Genomic DNA, 26,392 nt, shown 5'->3' with positions numbered 1-26,392 from the left:
ACTTGGTCATGCAACAACATATTTATCATCAACAACATATTACAACACATGTGTACTATCGTCCATTTGTACAATCATACATTACGCCCCAAAACATTTATAAAATTTTTATTGACTTGCAAAAGAATGCAGTACGATTCTGATATCGATCACTTTCATTCAAGTATTTTGATAACAAGTATATGTTTCAAAATAATTATGTTTCTAGTACTATAAATCAAACAATAATGATATTTAGCTTTTATACTAATTTCACGTGACCGAAGTTTAATCGAAATCGAATAAAAAATTAACAAGACTATAATAATTATGCATTATTAGCATAATTTATTCATTTCCTGTTGCGGAACTAGTTTGTCCTTTTAAATTTAGATTATTTCTCTATGCAATACATCTTCCCAGATAAATTATACTAATATAATTCCCAAAAATTAAAATAAAACAATAAAAATAAATTTTTAAAATTATAAAATAGTTACAAAATTTCCTTTCAATTTCTTCAATTCTTATTTGGGTAATAATTAAACTTTGCTACATCTATTGATCGACAATAAATGATTCGAAAATTTTACGCGGTTTTGCGCTCGGAAAGATAGATGATTACGTTTACACATTCCTTTTAAGTGTAAATTATTTTCAACCGGCGATATGAGAGAGAGCTGGAAACATTCACCGCATCGCCCCTGCAGCACCGTGATTGCAACGTGAGTTTTGGCATTTCTAATTCTTGTTTACTTTCCACAGCGATCGCAATTACGATAGATCAGATCGGATTTAACGTTTCTCACAATCAGCCGAATTGCTTATGCCAGCTCGACTGTGGCGGGCGCTCGATGCACGGCCTCGCCGCGCGTTTACCTACGTACATAGTTTAACGCGGCTACGTTTTCCGCGTTCACTGCCCCCGAGACACACACGAGTTAACGTCCCGCCGTAACAAGAAAACGTGAGCGTGCCATAGATTAGATCAAAGATCGGCGCGTAAAATATATTTTATTTGCGAACGCGGGATCGCGGTCCATTCCAATTGCGCGGCCCACGTGGCGCAAACGTGCCGGCGCGATCGGCCGCACGAGTAAGTCCTCGTGACCACCTCGGAAGGTGCTGCCCGATGCATTCAGTCCTGATGTGCTTTATGTTGCATAGAAGCTCGAAGACTTTCCAGCATTGAGCCGTACGCATGGCGCACGTGCACTATTATATTAACACACAATACACTTTACTATTGCTTTTTATTATATTAACACTCGTAATGTTCTTCATTTCGAAGTCATTTTGAATGGTATCTTAAAGAGAGAGAGAGAGAGAGGAAGAGAGAGAGAGAGAGAGAGGGAGAGAGAGAGAGAGAGAGAGAGAGAGAGAGAGAGAGAGAGAGAGAGAGAGAGAGAGAGAGAGAGAGAGAGAGAGAGAGAGAGAGAGAGAGAGAGAGAGAGAGAGAGAGAGAGAGAGAGAGAGAGAGAGAGAGAGAGAGAGAGAGAGAGAGAGAGAGAGAGAGAGAGAGAGAGAGAGAGAGAGAGAGAGAGAGAGAGAGAGAGAGAGAGAGAGAGAGAGAGAGAGAGAGAGAGAGAGAGAGAGAGAGAGAGAGAGAGAGAGAGAGAGAGAGAGAGAGAGAGAGAGAGAGAGAGAGAGAGAGAGAGAGAGAGAGAGAGAGAGAGAGAGAGAGAGAGAGAGAGAGAGAGAGAGAGAGAGAGAGAGAGAGAGAGAGAGAGAGAGAGAGAGAGAGAGAGAGAGAGAGAGAGAGAGAGAGAGAGAGAGAGAGAGAGAGAGAGAGAGAGAGAGAGAGAGAGAGAGAGAGAGAGAGAGAGAGAGAGAGAGAGAGAGAGAGAGAGAGAGAGAGAGAGAGAGAGAGAGAGAGAGAGAGAGAGAGAGAGAGAGAGAGAGAGAGAGAGAGAGCAGTTGTATTTATAATATAAAAAGTTTACATTTTTAAGAAAGTGAGATGCTTTCATAAATAAAATAAATAATCACAGCAATTAGTATTATAATTAGTGATTAATTAATCTATTTATAAAGTTTGATATTTTTAAAGATATCGTCTTTTACATTTTATTTTCGATAACACGAAAGAGTTATGAGGGGAGTGATAATATTTCTCTTAAATGCAACATGTCTGTTAAAATAATATCGAGGCGTGTTAATTAATCAACAAGCATTTCTAGACTTTGTTTCTGATTCAGAAAGATAGATGAATATAAGATATTTTTCCGAAAGAAATCACACCCGTCGCAAGTATTACGCAAGTCAACCGCATTACTCCTGATATCCACACATATTCTATTGGACAACTCTAATCGCACGACATATGCAAGCATTATCATTTACAAAGGAAACAGCGAAGCGAGCCAACACATGTCCCTGGGATTATACAACGCCGTAAACAATTTTCCATTCATTCCACTCGTTTCATTGGCTTCATTCCGAGCGGTGCGTAAGCAATGTGTGAAAATCAATCGCGCAACGATCGGAAGAAAAATCGCATGAATATGTAGAATACGTTTCTGCACATGGACAAAAAAATTTTTCTCCGCTCACTTTTGCCGCTCTGTCACATTAACGATCGCTAATAAGTCTTCATAAAGTACGTGCACTGCCTGTCATTTACCTATATGGCGCAAAGTATTGTGCGTCGTAAATTGACGGCGGATCGCGGGGACTCCTCGTGCAGCGGCGATGATCTTTCGCGTCTGATCGTCCGCTCGATTGAACGCCTCGCGCGCAATCGTTCGCTCCGAAGAATTTATATTGCAACAATGTTGTTATTATACCTCGTTAAATCCGATAGCATCTAATTGCTGCAATAATTATTCACGCTGTTTAACGTTACCGTAATAACGATAATTATAATTCTCGTGGATGGAGATAATGCGATGTATTGTTAATTGGATTCTTGGGAATCGATTCTTGTTGATTTATAATATTTCCACGCGTTCCAAGTATAACTTCAAAAGGTTTGCAAGTTCGCAGTTATAATACGCGGCGAATTTAAATTCATTCAAGGATCGAGACCGTCACATTGCGGCCTTCACGCGAGTCGGCGGTTCCTGGAAGTTGATAAACCGACGTAATGTACTTGGTTATACGTTCAAGAAAAACGACATTTCTCTTACCTCTCCATCTACAATTCTAGATTCTTGACATCGCGAAATGAAAAATGGATGGAAAGGGGGGGGGGGGGAGAGGTGTTGAGAGAGAGAGAGGAAGAGGGCTATGACCTCTATTCACTACCGTTTACACACCGAGAGTGACAGTGATTCTACATCTGTAGCTGGTGACGCACTAGGATCGGCCTGCGATGATTTGGAACTCGGCTCATATTTTGTAGATGACGAATTTGATTACAAACTACCAAGTACAGAAAGGGAAACGTGATCCATTACTTGGTCAAATTGCAGATGCGCAATTACAATATGCGTCAATTGGTGAATCATTGCAGACGTTGCTATTTTTTTTTTCCACAAATTACGACGCAATCACTTGATCCGTGATTTTTAATTTAATGCTGATACAAATATAACTGAAATTGGTTGTTTATCGAGAAAAGAAATCGACAGTCCTTTTATAAACTGTCGTAGATGAAGTATAATTTCCACAAAAACTTATACGAGTTCTAAAATTACAAATAAATAGTAAAATATAGTATTTACTCTTTAACTCTTGTACATCTTAACGAAATGATACATTTCTCACATCCTTTTTTGAACCAGTGTACAGTCAATGTACATCAGAAATCAAAATTATATCTATATTTCGGGGACATATCATCATTTAAAATAGAATTAATCGAGCTCATTGTTGGTCCACATCGGTCATTCATTGAGTTCATGGTCGCGTTGTTTACGACACGCAGTAAGGCAATTTCTAGAAAAGGATTCGTGGCCGTAAATAAAATCTAAAGATAAATAAAAAAAAAAAAAATACAAATGTTTGAATTTATCACACTAATCGTCAAAATGACGATGCAAACTTTGTTTTTATATAAATAGTAAACAGATTTGATGTCGAGCGCAATAATTCCTTGCATTGAAAATCGTACTTGGGTGCGGCGGTGGAATCTACTATTTCGTCAGATCGAGTTCTAACGTTTAAAGCAGCTGACGTGCACGCGTCGTCTCCTTTTCATATGGAAATGCGCGTCAATGCCGATCCCATTCAGCGAATACACGCGAATCGAACGACGAAGCTCGTGTTAAGCTGAGCACATATGGAAACGCAATTTATTATCCGGGTGTAACGCGGTTTCCTTCACTTCCTATTCGTCTCAAGTTTCCGCGGCGGCCGGTGCCTTTTCGCATGTAACGCGCTGTCATACGATCGTCAGCGCGATCGAAAGGTGAGCGGAAGGATCGATGGGCGAGGTGGAACGAGACGTTCATTATGCGAACAAGCAGACGGAAGACGATGACGATGAAGTGAGTCGACGGGGGAGATGACCTGCGTTTCGCGCCAATACGCGAGAACTGCGTAAAATGATCGAGGTCGAGGACCTCATCGATGTTTTATAAGCATCTCCCGATATTAGCATCATCTAATATTGCATTTTTCCAACCAATCACTGTGGTGTTGGCGATTTCGATGTCAACGACGCATATTGTATCAAGGTGCGATAAACTGTAGATACGATGGTATCGCGAATAAGAACGGAAATTCCCATCGAACCACGTTAAAAATGCATGTCAGCTTAAAATAAAAGCGCTATATTTGGATTTCTTCGAAAAATACCGATTATTTTAACTGTTCACTCTATAGCTGACTCTTATTTACTTGCTCAGTGCCATCACTTTTTATATACATAATATTTTAATATTTATCACACAACAGTCGCTATTTTGTCGCTATTTTGTTGTTTCCTTACTTTCTTTTTCTTAAAAAAAAAAAAAGTTTCTTCTTGCATACAAAGATGCAGCGTAATTGGTGAAATTAATTTATGAGATAAAATGGCTGAAAAAAAATAATGGCTTTTGACTAATTTATATAATTTTTACACTTCTATAATATCACGATAATTGAGATTGTTATATAAAAGATTATCAAAAATAGATTATATTAAATTAACACTAGATGTCTATCTTTTAATATCAACACAGCTATATACGCGATACAGATATTTGTAAATGTCACGCATATAAAAGTTAGAATAAAATAACTGGAGGAAGATTCTACGTGTGTCTTAATCCTAATCGAATTATTTCGTACATGTGGGTCTATGAGATCATCTGTCGCAATGTAACCGATAAAGTTCGATACTCCGATTCTTCTGCGTCAATGGCTGACGTATAATGCATATGCGTGCATACACTTAGTACACAGTACCTGCGGGTCAATGTCCTTTCGAAGGTTCGGATCATGCGATCGTAAGAGCCAGTGCGCAGTACGTCGCATACCGATCGATCGGTATGTAACAACTGGTCACAGGAGCGGATCGACCCTCTAAGACCACCGCAGATTGCGATCTTTGATCGGAAAGTTCGTAGATTCTCTCCTGCTTATCCGTAAGAAGCTTCGCGATTTTATTCAATATTAAGATAAATGATACTGTGCTGTTTAAAATATTTTAGCTTTTTTCAATTATTATATAAAATTCATTTATCTACAATATTTATCGCGTATATTTTAGAGAATCGAATCATACCTCTATAAATCATAAAATATATTTTTTGTCTGAATTTATTCGAAACTGAGTTGCGCGATCCATCTCTTCTTTTGCAATCTTTAAAAGTATAGACTTTCTCTACGTTTGTAATTTTAACAAAGTGCACGTGAATGATAATAATGACGCCCCTGATGAAAGAGACACAAGCGTTTCCTCGAGTGATACGTACGAGGTTTCCTGTTCGCGAGGCTCTCGTTGACATTTCGATCTTGTTGCGCGCCAATCTCTGCCAATCATATCCCCGCGCGCTTGCAATTCGCGCTGTCCGCGCGGCGTTGCACCGCATCGTCCTGTCGCTCTTACGACAATTTTCCCCGTCGGATTTTCCTGTTCCAGTTTTGCAACACGGCCTCGTCGTCATGGCGCGCGTTTCTTCTACCGGCAATACGACTGGATATTTATTTTCTCGGAGACCGGCGGTCGTTGGACACAATTGCGGTCATTTTCCACTCCCCTGTCTCGCGCAATAATGCGGAATAATGCGGCGATCTGTTCGTATGTCGAATGGCGGAATGCGTATTAGAGAAGCTCAGAATTTTATTGATAATATATATTTCAAGTTTTCTAAATATTAAAAATATGCACTTGTGTGCTTTAGATTCTTCAGAAAAGATATCATCATGCGTCATGATCACTTTATTGATACTTCGATTAGCATATTTATGACATTTAATTAATCATATCTACGAAGATATATAATTGTAGCAAAAAAAGTGACATACTTTTCCGATTCGTTTATTCCTTCCGTTCGATATAAATAATAGGAATTATTAATTATTAACAATCGACGCGAATTGATTCCGTGCTAAGGTAGCAAAATGAATGAAAAATTGTAAGGCGGTGCATGATGCATCGTGTTGCCGTTCGACACGCAAGATAGTTGGAAACAAGCGGAGGGGATGGAAACGAGGAATCGAGTTCTCGGCTGGCTTCGACGAACGGACCCAAGCGTTTGTCACTTTTACTGTTGTTGGGGTCAGTCGAGCATTGACCGCTTGCCGATTCAACTCGCCTTACTACGCCAGAACGTGTACGCGATCCTTCTTTTCTCTCATTCACTATACGCGCCAAAAAGAAATTTATATCACATTGAAAATGTCTTTTGCAGAATCCAAGGCTGACAATTTTAATCATCTATTGTTCTTAACATGTTTTATTAGCCTATATATATAATTTAACTGTCTCAATCGTGGAAATACTAATTCAGTAGAAAAGATTAATAACACAAATTTCATAATAAATTTATTTAATTATTAATATTTCAAATATATGAATAATTACAAACATGTTCTTGTTAATAACAATCATGCTTACATCTTTTTCAAAAGTTTTCTAGTATCTTATTTTAGTTTATTAACGTTGTCACTCTACTAATGTTTATTCATAATTAACTAGATTGCATAAGCTTACTAAGTTTTCAACAAATGTGCATTTTTTATTATAGTCTTTTGAAATCCAATGTCTCGAAATTCTCGTAATTATTACAAATATGCGTTTCTTATCATCGAATGTTTTAACTTTGCTTGTCAATTCACAAAGTTGCAAACACTGGTCACTTACGATTGGTTCCAAATTGTGGCCGGAGATTACGGGGAATGTCAAGAGTCGGTGCATTGCCGCGTATAACGGATATTACGGTACTTTTGATCATTACATGTGGTATCGAGTACACGCTGTTTATAGACAGAAATAATGCGCTAACTTGGACGTTCGCTAATAAACCATAAATCGTCGCGTATATCAGTCATTTGCACCCATTAACCTACTCTGTAACATCAAAACGCGAAGACACTAAAGTCACGAACGCGACTAATTGATTGATTAGTTTGTTAATAATAAGGAGTAGTCACGAAGCGCAACCATCGTCGGTGTACCGAAGCGAAAAGAAGCCTTTATGAATTGACAATTATATCATATTTGCGGTGTCAATTATTGATACCACAATTGCTTCTCCGAAACGACAGTGTCGCGTTACGCAATATTCAGACCGGAGATAGAAAGAATGACAGATCAGGTGCTACGTAAGTGACTCGCTACGATCGTCAGCCCGGCGTATCCTTTTGCAAGCGCGCGTTTGTTATTCGCGCGACAAAAGCGTCCTCATTCATTAGGAATCCAGCAATGATGCAAGCGATCCATCGCGGGAATCTCGGCAGCCTTTATATGGGGGCGTAGATGCCGACGATCGCGGTCTGAATGGCATGAGCGTTCGCGATGCGAGTAGGAGGGCCCCCTCACCTTCTCCGTTCGCGGCGTATACGTTGTTGTTGTTATTGTCGCAGGTGCATTGCCCCCTGCCTAGTTCAGCCGCGGCGACGCCGTCTTTTACCCGGTGCTGCGCACGCGAGCCTTTCGCTGCCGCGCGCTCGAGCGACATTTCGCGCGTGAGTACGCGCCCCTAAAGGTGTCTGTGCGCGCACGTGACTCGAGCGCTCCAGGCTTTCAGGCCCCTTCATTGCGTCGGGCCGCGTCGAACCCCCGCTTTCCGGGCCTCTCTATCGGCGTGATTTACGGCCCCAGGTTGTTTTAAATAATCCTTGACTCATAATCCTTCCGTGATTTTTAAAATATTTTATTTTACGAGTTTTATAGATGAAAGTAGCGGGTATTCGTGCAGACAAAACAAACGTAGCCAGCACAAATTTAAAATTTATAAGTCCGCAGATTCAAGAATTGATTTTCATTATTTAATACATAATTTAATCTTAATGGTGCATTTAGTGTAATTTGTATGAATAATTAAACATACAACAATAATTTATACATATAATATATCAGCAGAAAAATATCTTTATATGTTTGATAGAAAAAATTACACAACTACACAACTCTACAGAGTTATTTTGACACGACATCAATTCTCTATACGTAATCTGTTTGTCTGTATTTACTTCAAGCGTCCGTTTAAATAACACTCATAAATATATTGATTCGCTCCCACTCGATCGAGTGTCGCCGATCCTCTCGAACTACGTAGTAGAACTTCAGATTAAATATTGTTTAGAAGAAGTTACAAAAAATGGGGGGGGGGAGGAATAAGAGGAGAGACAAGGAGAGAGAGTTATTGCGCTGAATAGATCGTGACATAACTCTTATGTGACGATGCGCCCTTCTCACCGACGTCCTCGTGTCGCCAAATAGAATCGTTATTTGTCCACTCCTTAACCGGTCGTCGATCTCCGAATTTATCGCTGGGATTCAGAAGACAAGGCACAAGAATTTATAGAGATATTGAATACTAAAATAAAATTATTCGCATACGTGTATTCGCACTCGTGAATATGGATTAAATTAAATCATGTCAAATCGATGTCAAGAAATTTGTCTTGCTGATAAACTTTTTCTTTAAGATTTATGTAAGAATTCTTTATATACTTCTATTTTCTTGTAGAGTCTTCTCAGCTAATATTTAATTATAATTTTAGATAAACAACAACTCCTGCACATACAACCGTAGAATAAAAATTTTTAATGATATTATTATTCACTGTAGTCTCATAATGAAATTGTGTAAACGAGAATAATGTATTGTGAAATATTGCTCTACATTTATAAATAATATTAAGAAGCAATAAGCGGAGTCAAGCAGTTGTGAGTCTTCCATTGAATTTCCAAGTTAATAAGTTGAAAAAAAAATCAGGACAGATCATTACTCTGAAAAGAAGACGGCTATATCAGCTGATTCAATCAATTATCGATTATTGATTTTTGAGTTCATTAATTCGCCTTCGTTGATCTTGTTCATTACGTACTTGAACCAGCAATTATCATTTCGTAAGCTTTTTAAAGTCTTTGAACTCAATTCACAGAGTTGATCGATTAGTCGATATCGCAGCTGCGAGCCCCACTTCGACACCTCCTTTCTTCCCTTCTCCCCCTCTCCTTCTCGCTCTTTCTCTTTAATTCATTTCACCGAATTCAGGTCGTTCACCTCACCTCATCCGTGAACCTGTCACCGTAAGAGCAGAGCAAATACAGCGCTAGATATAAACTAGACTTAAATTGTTTTTATCGCAAAATTTTATTCGTGAGATAACTGATAAGATATTTGGGCGACGGCTATCAGGGAAGTTTCGTAAATTTCTCACGCTGGATCTGGCGGAGAGGTCTTTGAACTCTGAGAGTGGCGAATTCGATCGATCATCGATAAACCGGACTTACTTCTGTAACACACCTTTCCGAGGTGGATCTCCGATCTCCTTTTCGCGATTTCCTCCACCGCCAATTTCCCGAGCATACGAATGTTACCGAATGAGCCCGCGTTAACGACGAAGTTTAACGAGGAAATAATATTGCAGCAGCGAATTCCTCGAATTCAAAGAACGTTATTGTTGAACCTGACGTATTTTCATTGCATAACGTGCAGCTGATCGAATTGGGAGCAATAACAATCGGTGATAAGAGTGCATTCCCCTCGTGAATGCGCACCAAATTATTGCACGATGCACCTCGGAGACGGATCTGAAAACGGAGACGCCCTAAGGTGGCCTTTGAGAGAAGCGAGTTCGTCGACCTCGGCGAATTAAAGACGCGAGGCGCATCCTCCCGTCGCCGAGCGCAGCCGGGCCGCCGAATTCGGAGCTTTCGGTCAGTCGGCTACGAGAGTCGTCGCTCATAAATGAAGGACGAAGCCCCGTCGGTGGCTCCTAGCCATCCGCGCGCGGCATTTACGCCACTTTGCCGGTCGTTCACCCCGCCGGTCGGGCCGTGCGCGCTTAAAGCGCCGGCGTTGTCCGCCACGTATCGCCATTTCGCGACGCGAACTTCTTCAATGCGCCTCTGCCGAAATTAATGATAAAGCTTGATTGAGATTTGTTTACTTGGAGAATGATTTCGCCCCTCTGGCGAAGAAGCCTCTGTCCGATTCACACGGCGACGGAAGGTTTGCGCAGCAAAATACAAGACGTCACTCAATTGAGTTATGAAATTATGAAATGGTGACTGAAGCTTATCAATTTGTACGATATAAATCATTATATAGAGGTGAAAATTATGTTTTTTTATTGGTTGTGGATTACAGCCATGCAGCTTATAAAAGCTTTTCACGAAGTAACAAAAAGAAAATGATATCTCGCAAGCGTATAGCGATGGCGTTAAAAGCAAGAGAGCATAGCTGACATATCGAGATGTTTGATGTGAGCCAGATCGTTGTGGTGCCGTTATTTTACCTAAATATCGCGTACAATATCCGCCGGCTTTTGGTGCTGCTTGTACGCGGATCGGTTAACTAAATTTTCGAATTTACAATTAGAATTTTTCTCTTTGTCCACGATGTTATATTTTCAGCGCACAAATGAACGCAATTTTTTCACAACTGATAATTGATGTATCGTATTATGTGGTATTATGATATCAAATAACACTGTGATTGCAGTGTTGGATTTCAATCTTATCAATGGTCCAAAAAAAAAATTTCAAAATAATGCAGTCGCTGAATTTTATATTTGAATTCGACCGATCGGCTATCATTATTTGATAATTTTTGTTTGGCTTGCTAAATAGTTAATAATGCTGAATAGTTAGTAAAAATAACTAATTTTAGCCAACAAAAGCAGTATATGAGCGTTTAAAAATTGGCAAGAAATTTTATTTATAAAAATTTCGACAGATTTTTAGAAGGTCGCGTGATTGGCAGCAACAATTTCACAATATCTCGATTGTTGCAACAATTTTATCGAACTTGTTGCAACAATTCCGTGTCTTATTGGGAAAAGACTGTAGGAATGCAGCTAATGCAATTTGGGTATTGCTGGCCGATGCGATTTCAACGCGCAACGTCAGCAATCGCCGATGAGTTTGACAATCCGCAATAGCAATCGATAACGCGAATCGAAACACGTGTCTTACATAATTTGACCCATTATTAACAGATGTAATGCGCTATGTGCGAGGAACGAGGAAATGATTGTTGATGCAAGCATATTTTCTTGCATAAATATAGTAGCGCGGGCAACAGCTGTTTAACAATTTCGGCTAAAACGGAAGCAATTTCCACGTATATCCACAAATTTTCAAGGATGCTAAAGTTACAACCGCAGAACTCGCATACTTTTAATATCGTGAACGGATTATGATTAAAAACATTAGAATTTTATTTACACAATAATATTATTCGAGAAAAGAGTAATGATAAAAAATTGTGAAGATAAATGGAGAAGTTTTATAGTCTCTTCTATTTTCTTTTCTTTTTGTCCTGTTTTCTTCTCTCAGAATTCGATTTCTGCATATCAAGCCATTGAAAAAAATTCTGCCACGCGCCGTTCGATTTTCATAAGCGTGTTGCATACCTACTTTTTATACAATACAAAACGTCGACACGCTCTCACATCATCGCGGTTTAATGGAAGCCATTGACAAGCGATGGAATATCCAGTGAATAATGTATTTTGTTCCAAGACGGTTCTTGATACGAAAACCGCGTAGTTTCCAGAGCATTATATGATTCGAGCATTTACCGAAAAGAATACAGATATGAATGCAGATATGAATCGATACGCCGATAAAGAATCAGCTCTGCAGACTCGCGTGAAAATGTCGCTCGGTGTTGCTTTACCGAGAGCAGATTTAATGGAGGATTTAAGGAGGAGAGAAAGAGAGAGAGGAGAGAGAAAGGGACTGCGCGCGATCGGCCCGATAGCGGCAATCGTCCACGATGCGCAGCGGTGGTCGAAAATTTCGGCTACAAACGAGACTTGGTGTCATTGACCCGTTGGCAGTGGTCAGTGATGGTAACGGGCGAGCGACTGACCGGCCGGTTCATACGTCCGGCGCATCGTTCGGTCCTTCACCCGCTATTATCTCGACGGTTACGTACGCACACGTAGTACACGTGCTCGTAATATATCGTCTCCCGATCTCTCCCGCGAGAATCGCCGACGAGTCACGAGGAAAATATGCCTCGTTTACGAGGAAAGCCGTGCGCGCGAGCGCGACGTATCGTACGTGCGCTCGCTACGGGATGCGTTCGAAATTCCGCGCGATCGCGTCGCGATTAGTATGCGCGACGTCAGTCCCGGGTGGTTTCTTCGTTTTCTTCTACGGATTCGATGCGCGCTCGTCGCGTAGGATTGTTTTTCTTTTTTTTTTTGTCCAGAGCGTTAATAGACCGTTAATGAACCGATAGTGCCTGCAATTTCGCGCAGAGTGAGCTTTAAAAAGCTTTGAAAGAAAAATTTCATAAATGCAGACTTAATGATTTAATGTTTGATTAATTAAATCGCTAGATGGATTTGATGGGGTACAATTCTAAAAAATTTTACACAATTTTTTTTTTAATTTAACATGTCCTTAATTATTTGTTAATAAATTCACATTTTATGGACGATTATAAAGAGCTTATAAAAAGATACATTATGATTCACCATAAAATTAGCATATGAGCTAATTACAAGAAGTATATCATTAAAGCAAGTTTAAGTCCAGTTTGCCCTTAGGTTATCGTTCTTTTTACAGCTGCGCCTCGCGTGCCAGACTAATCATAGTCGCGCGCCAGCGTTTAGGTAGACGGACGGACAGACGAGAAGGTAGACGATAAAATGGTCGCCTAGCTAAAGATCATAAACGTCTTTTAAGGCGTGTATCACACGTGTTTCACAACACATAAAGACAAATACACTATGATTGATGACGTGATTCGATGATCGAGGCGTTCACAAAATCACTTTATAGGAAGATCATTGATCGCAGCGTCCTTGATCGCAGCAGCCTTGAGCGTGCGACTGATTTATTTGAATTTTTTTCTCACGATCGATCGATAAATAAAAATTAAATTCTACAACCTGTTGCCTGCGTCTATTACTTTTCACATGTTTACAATTTCGGTAGAAAGTACAAGTTGTTTTTGTCACATATTTTTTTCGACTGGCCTCGTAAAATACTTTCAACGCAGATCGTTAATATAATATTGTATAACATACTTAATTAGCATTGATAATAAGTAGAGATTTCATATTATAATATTTTATTCTATAAATATAAATTATGACGGCGAATGTTCAGCAACGATTGAGACAACCTGTTTGCATAGTTCTAGGAAATTCGCTATTTAGTCATCCGCTGACGTTGACAGAGTTCAAAGTCAACTTTCAACAAAGTTCTTACGCGTGATTAAAGGGAGAATTTCTCAGAACTGTTTAAAAAATCGTATCAAGGAACTCGATAATTTTTCTTTGCTTTGTTAGAACGCGAATGATGGAATGTCGTTCAACTTCTTCAATAAAATTCGAAGGCTAGTCGGGTTATCGTTATTTTTAATATCGAAAAGGACGTTGCACCGGGCAAACACCGGGCGCGATGATGATTATTTTTCAAAATTTTAATGAAGAGCCTGATAAGATGCGTGCCGACGCGTTAAGTCTTCGCATGCACACGTCGAAGTTTTTGGTAATGTAATACGGTACTGATCATCCCTCTGTGTTTGTAAACGCATTGAATTTCGATCCCACGCAATATCTAATTTAACTTGTTCGATTGTATTAATCAATCGGGTATTTATCATGTTGTTTTAACGGTGACCTTTTAGCAATAAATTTTGGCTGTATCGATGCTGTTTCGATTATCTACTTCAATTTTGTTTATTAACTGACGCAACATATTTGTCATTTTGCTTATCGAGCATTATTTTATCATGTGTTGCTTTTAAATTTCGCCACTCAATCGCAATCGGCAATTTGGCAATTATCGGAGTGCAGCATCTGCTCTCGCGACGAAGTGCAATGTACGATAACTTAAGGATTCTATCAATTGAAATACAAATCAAATTTCAAATTTTGCAATACGCGTCTTTTATGAAAAAAATAAGAAAAATATATTTTATTGAATAACTTTGTATGCAATAATATTTATTCTGTTTTTAACGTGTAATGTGATGTTATAATAATGATGTATTCTATTGCATCAAAAATTATAACCTATACAAAAATCTTAAGTTTATTTTTTCATAATAGAAGTTTGAAAGAAGATTATTATGCACAATTATTTTATAAATTGTTACTTTTAAATAAAAAATATAAAAATTTAAAATTCTTAAAAAATATTAACAATCTAGAAGATTCTGAATATATACGAATTATTTATACCAGTGTTCTATGATTCATGATAAAGATATGTTAGCAATTTGAATAATCGTGCAATTGAAAATTACAAGAAGCGTCATTTTTCACGCCGTTTAAGTTTTAACGTTATCTTTCTTTTTTTATCGGTACAAATGTCAGTTCAATATTGTGTAATACAATATTGTTGATAATTCCCTTATATTTCGTTATAAAACGTGCACGAAAAAGTCATCAATGGCGTTCTCAATTGGAAGCCATTATTGCATACTGATTGAAAAGGTAAATGTGATAACCTCGTGAAATGTGTCCGATAAGCCGGCCGATATTCTGAAATCTTCACAAGCATTAAACACTCAAGACTAAAACAGATTCGAAAATACTTGAATATTTGTTTTGCACGATTCAATGCGCTAATAACTTCCAAATAATTATAAAGATAAAGCCGACAGATTTGGCTGTCGAATGTGACCGATAAAGTTCTTGCGTCATGAATATATTTTTATCGACAAGGTGTCATTCACCTTTTCCCGAAATTGATCTATAATATCTTAAAGGAATAAAAAATCTGTCGTATATATGAATATATACTTTAAAACAAATATTTTTTTAATAGTATGATATTATTTTTATGATATTAGTATGAAATTATATGATATATAATTTGTGTTTTCACAAGAAACTCTTTTACAAGTTATCTTTGTTAGTTATATTTTTATTTTACATTTAGTTCGATAATTTAATTTACAAATAACTATCTAGAAACGTCGAATGTATCGAGCGACGTGGAATGTATCGAATGTATGTATCGAATATGAGAATGTATCGAAATGTGCAACTAAAGGATGTAAGAATGTCAAATGTGATAAGATATTTCTGCATCATAATAATGAATTTCTGAGAATTCTATGAATGTGATTAGAGATTATGGGATAACAAGAGTTCTATGGAGAAGTTTTAAGAATGCAATACAAAGAGCTGAAAGGTTTCGGTCTTTATTGCTAAATGCAAATCTAGGAATCGCTAAATGCGGGTCATTACGCGAACTTCGGGCATAATAGCAATATGCAACGAGGTTATCAGTGAGGGTCGACCCGATTTTCTGACAGACGAATGTCCGAGCAGTATGCCATGAGAGGAATAACGGACTCCCCAAAACCACCTAGGCCCGTTATTAGCCGTTAGAAACGAAACCTGTTGGATTAGCACACGGTGAATTTTTGCGAGGCGTCCATCGAGACGCTCCGTTACGTCCCTTACTCCATCCGAATCCGAAAGATCTTATTTTTACTGGCAATTATGCAAATTGTTAATTTAATTCGTACCTGTATTTCTTTTTTCTGGCACTGAAAGCTGCTAGAACCTGTTTGTAAACAAAAAAAAGTGTCGCGTATCATTTATAATTTATTTTTAAAATTTGCTCTCGAACATATATCAAAATTTGTCTAATTTGTTGATTAAAGTCTATCAAAAAGTCATTTAAAAAAAGTTCCATATTCTGCTACCTCATGTAGTGTTTTTTTTTTTTCATAACAACGTAAAAGAATTGATTGATTGGAATATGAAAGAAAAGTTTGTAGAAAAGTTGATAGTACATGCATCATATTTTCTGGATAAATAAAACAGAATAAATACTCGTTCGCTACTTTCTTGAGTCTTTTCTTCCCACGAAAATCTTTTCGAACGGAAGTCCTGTCCAAACGCATATGGCGTAGATATTGTTCCCGTTAAACATGCACCTTCAAAATACAAGCGGAGATGACGATAAATCGCGTGCAATGGAAGGGCGTGCCGTGCGTGGGCCGATTTAAGTCGACAATGTCAACTGTTTAAGATTACGGTATGATTATTGTGTGTACTACAGCGGGTACCGGTACATTTACCGAGTCCCACTCTGACCCACATACGGCGGTTCAATGCCGGGAGAGATGCAGGCTACTTTATTCGAGATGTAGCAGAGATGAATTAAGACGAACTGACCGCTTCCCCTCCCGATCACCTTTTAACTCTCTTAGCACAATTGAAAAAGCAAATTCAAAATTATAGTATAATATAAGGCACAAAGAAAATACAATTTCACAAATGTGACAATAAATTGCAACAAATTTTGGAGAATATTGTTTCCAAACTGAAAATGGCTGCGATAATAAATTAAAAGCGTATTTAAAGTATAATTTGTGCTGACGATATAAGTATTTTAACTTTAATCTTCAAATTTTTCAAATGAAGTTTATATATATTTCTATTAAGAATCATACTTATGTGAACATTTTTATAAAATTTAATAAAATATAAAAAATTTATATGTATAATATAATAAAATAAGATAAGTGATCGTTTCTTTCTGTCGGAGATTTCAAGAATTGATAACAAATATGTCATACAAAGAGCGTAAATTGCAATGATAAATTTTACATTAAATTAATCAATACTGTACTCTCTTAATTTTAATTTTTAGCTTTGATTTTTTTTATTTTCAATTTTAATTTTTAACGATTAGAAACAAAGGAATAGAGCCGTTACTTATTGCCGTAATTAAATTCAATGCGCCCAATAACGCTGGTTATATCTGACCGTAACATTTCACGTGTTGTCGACGGTGTAACGAGACACGCGATATGCGATATGCTTTTCATTTATCGTCAATCGAGCGTTCGGGTTCAACGACCGAAGGTCCTTAGTACGCGAGACTTCGAGAACTAGAGCTCCCGCGAGTGAGAGGTAGTAAATCTTTCGGCTCTAGGTTAAATGCACGTCTAAGCATAACCGCGCTTAGTTAGTATGCAAGCATCCGCATTATTTTTCTGCGATAAATCTTACATCTTTCTCTGCGAGCTGAATGCACAATATTTGGCATCTTTTTTGACGAACGCTTTATGAGTGATATCAGACTTTTGTATAGAATTTTTGTAATTATTATAATTTAAATAATACTATGTTATATATTGTTATTATGTAAATATCATTTAATCAATTATTATATAAATTTTACGCTACAATTAATAATTGATTACTGAGTTTTGTGCGCTATTTTATTTCAGTGTGCTTATTATTTTAATGAGATTGATTATATTTGGATTAGATACTTTGTTAATAGTAATAATAATTTTTGCATTACTAATGTTAAAATGATACTCGTCTTCATAATTAAAAAAACGCAAATGAGTGCAAATAGTTGGACAGACTTTATTCGCAAATACAGCAGGACGTGTCGCGCTATAAATGCTTTGGTTGACAAACGATGTTTGTATAACGTTTTTCACTCTCGAGAGACTCATAGACAGAGAATAAACGACTTTTTCTTTTTATTAAAGACATATTAAAAAACTCGTCCAGTAAACATAACTAGCATAAATTTGCGTTTTCTTTTTTTCCTTAATATATTGAAAGTTAAATTGTAAAATAAAATTAAGATGTTTATCTACAGCAAAAAAAATATTTTCTTTAATTATCAGTACAACGAAAAAGTTCGGTCAGTCTTGTTTAAGTTTTTGCAACGTCCACATTAGTTGCTAGTATCGAGGAATTATCGCGTATACCGCTATTGCGGAAGCGGGAAAGAGTATAGCACGTTGTTTTCCCAGGAATAGAGCGAATATTTAAGAAAAAAAGGATATCGGCGGCGTGTCCACCTTTCAGTAATTGTTCGATACCCCTCAATTAGAAGCTCGCGTGATCGAGCAACCGGACGAAGTATCGGCTAGGTGCAATGAGCGCGATAAATGAGCGGTCTGGTATGCACGCGCGAGTCACACACGTACACACACGTACGCGCGTAGAGCGGCAATAGCCGCCGATCGATCGCGCATAAACGCAAATACGACACACGTGAGCGGTGCCCGCTTACTCGTTGAAACCGGGGCTGCAATTTCTGATTGTTTACATGCGAGGGCATTGCCCGGATGCCGCTTACCTTACATACATTCCAGATGTGTGTCCCACCTCCTCCTACGGCAGCCACCACCTTCTACTTGTGTACCCGCCGTGCGTCGTATGGAGCGCACATAGTAGCGCCGCTCTAGTCGCTGGCCTCTCCTTTTGCCGGGCGCTCGCCGTGGGCCCGTTCGCGCTGGTCCGCCGACGCCGACGCCGGCGTCGCGCGCGAGGGAATCAGGAAATGCCACCGATTTTTTTATCAACCGATCGGGTTTTTTCACAGCTCATTTACCTGAAAATTTCATTTCATCATTAAACCGCACGAGCGAAAGCCTCGGCTGGTTAGATACGCGCTATTCGATACGTTGGATAAAATTGCAAATCTCGCGGGAAAATTAAGTCGCACGTTTGTCTTCAATAAGGGAGAACGAAGAAGATAAGCTTTTTAAATCGCCTATGTTGTATCTCCGACATTGATTTCGTTATCTGCCATCGGTCTTTATTTGTCATATCGATGACTTGTACTACTTTTTGGAAAGTTATCGAACACTTATCGAAGCAAGTTCATTATCAGAATGGCTTAGATAACAATCGGCATCTGTGTCAATTGGCAGGTGAACGACCTGCGGTGTTATGAGGCACATACGTGACCAGAAAGCGCCGGCTACGTGTATCTCGGTGAATTCTATTGGTACATAGAGCACCGGTTAAGTCAACCGCCGCGAATTCGTTAAGGAAGAAGAATGTTGGATGCGCTTATTGGTACGCGCGAGGAATTATGGACCTGCTGCTTTTGCACAGTGTGCATCTAATGCGCGGCACTTGCGCTAGTAAAGGCGCGCGATAGAATGCCATTGTTGCGCGGAACGCAACTTATGTAAATCATCGTTGGCGGGATTAGCATTTATTAGCGGCCTTAGGAATGCATCTCTCTCGCGCCGGGGAGGGTGATTAACCTACTCGCTTCGCCTCCTTTTTTTTTCGCACGGATAATAAGCCGCGGCCGTACAATTGCGGTACAAGTGTCTCCTCCGTTCGTGCCCTCCCACTTCAAATTTTCGGCCGTAATTACTTGCTCGTGGCGGGCACTTTTGATCCCTGGCGTAATTAGGACCAATCGTAACTCGCAAATCATTTCCATCAATTGTTACAGTTTGAATACCGTCTGCTTCACGAGGAGGGCAATGACCGATCGTAAGACTTCCACGGGCGCAGATGCGCAGCGCGGCTTTTTTATTTTACACCTAAGAGAGGCTATCACAGCTTTCAAAGCTTTTGATCCATTTTTTTTTCCTTTATTTTCCTTTATTTAGAAAAATTGACATTTACAAAGCACGACAACGAGAGCTCCCCGGTCTCTTTTGCGTGCAGTGAAATTCTTGGACTGAACCGTCTCTTCGCGGCGTCGGGTCTCTCGCAACGTCGCCGCTCTCGTGCGAGAAATCCAGGCGCGCGTCGCCAAACTCTCCCCGATTTCCAACGCGCGAAATCCTCGCGTCGCATACCATTTCATCGGCCACCACCGATTTAACATGCCGCGAATCGCGCCACGCTGCGATACGTGATCGTGATCGGCTCTTCATGGCGCGGCGTCAGCGTCCTGCGCTGGCTCGTCCGTCATCGGTAGCGGCGCGATGCTTCTTCGGACGGGAAGGGAGTAGCGCCGACACACGTCCTCCACATGGACGGTCGTTCACCCTTGCCGTCCGATCACAGACAGAGCGTAGACCGCGTTTCTTCGTCTGTTCCTTTCCTCGTCCTCGTCATCGCAGGTTGCGCGTCCTCTTCTCTTCGGCATCATTCACTTCCTCTTCTTCGTCTATTGAAACGTATCTCGAGTCACTTCCGCCGCTCTTCTCGTTCCCTACCTTCGCGCCCCGTTCTTTCACTCGCGCGCGCGCGCGAGATGTGACACCACGATGCATTTCTAATTTTTCCAGGATGTCGTTTCAGCGTCCACAACGTGCATTCACGTTTGGCGAGGCAAAATAGAAGGGGGGCACGAGGAGGGGGTTGAGAGCGGGGCATGACGATTTTCTCCGGAGAAGTCTGCGGTCGTTCACCTCTTATGAACGGTCACATAAAGGGTACGGACTTGGTGCGCGGTCCGTTTTTTTTTTTCCTTTTATCATCGATCAAGTTGATTACTGATTTTTGTCTCCATCGAGATCGAGTAATTGTTTTGTTGCTCAAGCCGGTGACATTTTATTTCTTTTATCGATCTTTTAATCGTAATAAAAGGAAACGATAAATGATATTGCACATTGTAAAATCTATCTTAATTTTTATCAGCTGAAGTTATCAATAATACTGAAATTCTTTTAATATTAAAATCCCTCAGATGTTATGAACAACTAACTTTATCATCGTTTGAAAATGCTTTAGCTGAAATAAATTTTTCTTTTTAGGAATCACAAAATCTCTTTTAGATATCACATTTTGAAAAGTTTTAAGTATCAATTTTTATAAACCACCAATATTGATAATATTATCTCTTTTCAATGTTACATTATATTATAAACGGATTTGTAAATTTGCACCAGTTCGCGAAAACTTATTAACGAGCAGCGGATTCAATTTCGATTTTTCTTACCAGTCATAAAAAAACTGGGTTTTTCAAAGAAAGGAATCAACGTGATATCGAGCGATTTGAACGTATCATTTCCAATTGATCGGAAGAAACCATATCGATCTTTGCACTCTGGACCCGGACGGGTGTGAAACGATGTGAACAAATCCGTATTACTTGAAACGATCAACAAAATATCCGGAGGATCGCGAAGGTCGCGCGGTTATCTGGAGATGCACGGTAAAGTCCTTCATCGCTGCTGACGTAGTCACGAGGATAATCGAGGCGTGCGCGTAGTTCTTCGCGATATCGATATCCCATTTCATTGACCTGTACGCTGAATCGAGCAATGTGACGAGGAGAGAATCGTTACGTTCTCCATGTTCTGGATCAATGACCGAAGAAGTGCAATCTCCGACGCGCGCGAATACGCATTTCGAGTGCATTCACGTGCACACGACATTGCACTGTGGACAGCTCCTCGATAGAAACTTATCGAAGTGCGAAAAATTGAGATAGTCGCGTCGCGATTATTACCACTCGTCGGGACGTGCGTTCATACATATACGTAATTATGCAACTATCGGCAAACGGAAAGTTTTAACGGAGTTACGACGAATCGTCTTTTAATTTTGAATTGCGGACTTTCTCGCGAGATGCGCCTCGAGGCGGGAAAAAGCGATACAAATAGGCAATTTTTAGCCGAAATTCTAGCCGTTGAAGAATAACTTATACGAAAATAAAGTTCGTTGTAAAAGTGGCTGCCGGAATAATTTTATAGACATTAAATGCAAATTAATATGTTGAAAAAAAAGAGATATCTATTTTGACACGCGCATTGAAATGCGAGTTTGTCTCCGTGGTTTTTGTAAGACTTTGCTGACATCGCTTTGGCGCGAATGCTAAATCCGTGAAAATTCCACGTTTGTAGACAACGACTCGAGTTTTGGCGAGCATAAGCGAGTTATCACGCGCTGGAGACGGACAGCCTCGTAAACTGAAGCGAACGCGTTACATTCGTTCAAATGCACGATGAAAACGATTCCGTCTGCTGTGCGCATAAATAAAGTGACTCGAGTGGAAGAAATACCATAAATCGATTTATATTAGACGATCCAATTCCTAAATCTGTTTTCCTGAATCTTACGTTTGTAAATTATGCTGCAGCGTGTGTTCCAATTCACAAATTAATATCTAAACACGCAAAAAGATACATGTATTTTCTTTCTATCTATCGCTAACCTTTTTCTATAACAAATCACTACAAAAAAATTCTATAAAATTATTGTTTCCTTAAAAATTTCTTATTCGTAACACTTAAATATCAATTCGCGTATCTCGCACGATTACAAGTTTGATTGCGTCGCATAGTGAACCATCCCTATGAAAGATACAGGGAGTTACAAAGGAAAAGGACAGCGTCGTGTGTTCGTCATGGCGGACATGCGTGTATACACGGCGGCGACTCAGAGTATGTACTCAAATATCATTTGTCCGAATGTGGTTCCTCTTATTTGGACAAGTCACAGCGTCTCGAGCGAATAAATATGTCCAAATGGGTCAGACGTCGATTTTACGGCCAGCACGAAAATCCACCTCCGACTCGACAATGCAGCGCATATTTTGCAATACGCTAAATCTTTAAAGCAAGTTTTTTTTTTGCAAAAAATTTGCCCACCAAATATCAATCGTATCGCAATGAAATGAATATAATTTTTTATACTTTAAAACGAAGAGACATTTTTTATCTGCTGGTGTTTAGACTTCGCAAGTTTTTTTTATGTGAAAGATAAGTTTAACTCGAGGCAAAATTTGATAAAAGCCATTGATTAATAAAAATCAATATCATTTATGGCGCCTTTTAAATTGCAATTTGTATCGAATTTTGTGGATTATACACATGTTCTTGCAATACGAATACTATATTCGTAATATATCCGCAGCGAAATATAATGATTCCAGCGAGCATATGTGTCTATATCTTACAATATAATACGTTAATCGATTAACTCGCGGTGACTTCGTGACTGATTAATTAGACTTTGAACTTTAAATATCCGTGAGCGCAGAACGAGCACGGTATCAACGGCAGGTTCGAAGCAGGTCAATGACCTGAGAGATGCAGGTGTATCAGAGCGAGTGGCTTGATCCCGAATCGAAGTGCTGCCGCGGAAAATTCATTGTATGAAATATCAGTATGAGAAACGATTTTGTTCATAATCTCGCGTGTTCTATTCGGATGTAAAAGAGAATAGTTGTGTCATTTACGAAAATGCAAATAAATTTTTACATTGAATAAAATATAAACCGCTGGAGGGAAATTAATTGGAGAATTTGCCAAAATGTTTCCACAAGTATTCTGACAAATTTCTTCGTGTCCTTAATCGTTAATTAATAGCAGTGAAATAATTCACTAAATATTAATTATAATAACGACGGGATGACCGCGCGCTGTACATGTCCTTAATAATTTTATAATACTTCGTTAGCAGTGCGAATCATTGATCATTTAAAATCTTACGATCCTTCGCATCAAATCGTTCACGTAATTACGGGCTTCATTAAGTTTACGAATACTGGCGTGTGAGATGAATGCATTCGCGATTGAGATTAATTAGCATTACACGTGACGTTGCAAATTATGACTGTCCGAAATCTCCGGGCAAACGCGCCTGACCAAATGACCCCGAAGACTTGATAAGAGAGGCGACGTCGATGCAAAGTCATCGATCGGCACAATTCGCGAATTATGATGCAAGCGACCGATTATGAGGTAGCCCGTTATTTCTTCGCGCGGCACGTCGGTATTCATTGCGAAGTGTAATCTGCGCAAGCTGGTCCGACAAAATATATTCGCGTCAGCGTATCCGCGTGTGCGAGGTAATAATCTTGATCGCGATAAATATCGCTCGTAACGACATTTGATCTCATCTATTTGCTATCGGAATCAAACATTTTAGTGTCAATCGATTCCGTACTTTCTAACTTGCTTTGAGCAAATTTTAGTCAATATTTATATATTAAATTTATGATGTCTAAATATAACAAATTGATTTAATAATTATTATTTCATAATGTAGTTCATAATATTTGTACTGTAATAGTGAAACTAAACTAGTAAATATTGAGAAATGCATTTATCTCTGTTTTTAAAGCAGTAAATTTCTTTTTATAAATCAAATAACGTACCATGTGATCTAGATCTAGGTATCGATTAATATTGTATAATTTAGAGAAAGAGAGAGAGAGAGAGGAAAGTATTATATATTCATAAGCAAATATAGGTTCTTCGTATCTTAAAATTATACATTGTTATCATAATTTATCATGAGCCAAGTAGAAAATGTGTTGTAACAGATAGAAATATCCGTATCTATTACTACGTGAATAAAACTCAAGTTATCTCTAAATGAAACTCATTTTATCAAATCGGCCGTTCAATATTATCACGATTGCGAAGGCCGTTCGATAATTTTCTATCTAATTCAATATAACAATAAAATATTTGTACAAGTGCATCAAGTGCAATGTCATTGAATACATATACGCGTATAAGCAACTAAACATTTTGTAAAAATATATATTTCTCTCTAGTAATATATAATCTTTGTCTTTTACAGACATTTTTGGCTAAGCGAAGAACTGTTGCAAGCACTGGACAAACTCAACTGGAAATCGTGTAAAATTGAACAAAGGTGAGACGTCTACAATGCAGTCAAGCAACAGCACTCCCATCGAAGAAATAGAAGAAACGAAGATTTCCACAGACTTCTCATACCCGTCCGGCTGTTTCGACATTCCAAACGGAGCGGCGATGCACAATAACGTATTGCAGCGCGGTACATCGCGGTCTCTGCGCGGTCTCGCTTCGCGCGCATTAGCCCACGCGCTCGCACTGTCTCCCACCACGGGGTGACCACGGCAGGACCCCTGCGGGGGGTCTGTGCCCCACCAAGGGCCTTAGGGCGAGAGGCCTCGTGGATTTCAACCAACCGAGTCTCGCGTGTATGAGTCCGCCCTCGCATCTAACCAAACCAAGTTCACCCACTACCCTACGCGGGTTTCAGTTTCTATCCCCACCTGCCCGTTTCTCCGTGATCACCGTGACGTGTCCCCACCCTCCGACGTCCACCGTGTTCCTCTCTGACCATACGGTCTCTCATCCCTCCTCCCACTAGGCCGCGGACAGTCGGGGGACCACACAGCCTCATGAGATACTATATAAGACAGCAAGGACAAGAAAGAGCATGTAGTATTCAATCCTTCCGTGGCTCGCACTGGTCACGACGGCGAGCGACGGCGAATTGGGCTCTGGGGCGGTGACCGACTTTTTTTTTTCTCTTTCTCTCTTTCTTTCTTTTCCTCTTCTCCTATGATTTTCCTTTTTATCCCTCTCTTTGCCTTTTTAGTGTCTTTTGGGACCTCCCACTTCATAGTGCATAGTTCTTAAATCACATCCTCCCTCGTGTCGCGGTATATATATAGCGTAGTGTCGGGGAGACAGTCTCATTCATATTTTCTCTCTGAGAACTGGGAACATTGAGAAATTGAGAGCCTGAGAAAAATATTACGAACTGCACCAGTGCGTCAATAAATAGTTGACTTCGCTTTGACGATCGTTATCGGTTCGATATAAAAAAGAAAAACAATTCAAGATGTCAGTGCTATGTTACGCAGCGCTGGTGATTTGGCAATGGATGAAGAATATTTTAGTATATTCGAAGGAGAATACTAAAGTAACCGAATGCTGTGCGCTGTTCACGGTATTTGTTGCCGCAATCATAGTGGCAAGATATTGGATTAAGAACTATAACTTGCCGCCCGGACCATGGGGCATACCGTACTTTGGCTACTTATTTTTCATGAAGGGCACACCGCCGCATTTGATGTTCGAATCTTTCGCCAAGAAATATGGACGAATTTTTAGTCTTCGACTGGGACCGCAATTGGTCGTTGTGATCAACGACTACAACGTCATAAAGGAGACTTTCCGACGCGAAGAGTTCACCGGCAGGCCGCAGAACGAGTTCATGAAGATCCTCGGCGGTTACGGTAAGCATTGATCGTCGCAGATTCCCTATAATATTTTATCTTTATTAATACTTTTATCTCATACGTTTTCACACGTTTTTATATTGTAAGAGGGAGGGGAAGAGGGCTCGCTCATTCTTCGCTCGTGTCGTTCAAACTGCTTTGAAATTGCTAATGTCACTCGAAAAATGATTTCCCGGTATGTTTATCGAAATC

General features: G+C 39.4%; 1 protein-coding gene across 1 annotated transcript in view; it reads left to right on the top strand.

The window, feature by feature from the left end:
* Window positions 1-26,392, top strand: part of Cyp18a1 (Cytochrome P450 18a1) — a 79,674-nt gene that overhangs the window by 48,252 nt on the left and 5,030 nt on the right. The window contains exon 3 of the mRNA XM_012372739.2: window positions 24,766-26,197. Within this exon, the coding sequence (XP_012228162.1) occupies window positions 25,801-26,197 (397 nt within the window). The 5' untranslated portion in view covers window positions 24,766-25,800. The remainder of the gene's footprint in view (window positions 1-24,765; window positions 26,198-26,392) is intronic.

The sequence above is a fragment of the Linepithema humile genome, chromosome 5, assembly GCF_040581485.1.
Source record: "Linepithema humile isolate Giens D197 chromosome 5, Lhum_UNIL_v1.0, whole genome shotgun sequence".
NCBI lineage: Eukaryota > Metazoa > Arthropoda > Insecta > Hymenoptera > Formicidae > Linepithema > Linepithema humile.
Note: the sequence above shows the minus strand (reverse complement) of the source record. Positions and strands in the feature narration are given on the sequence as shown.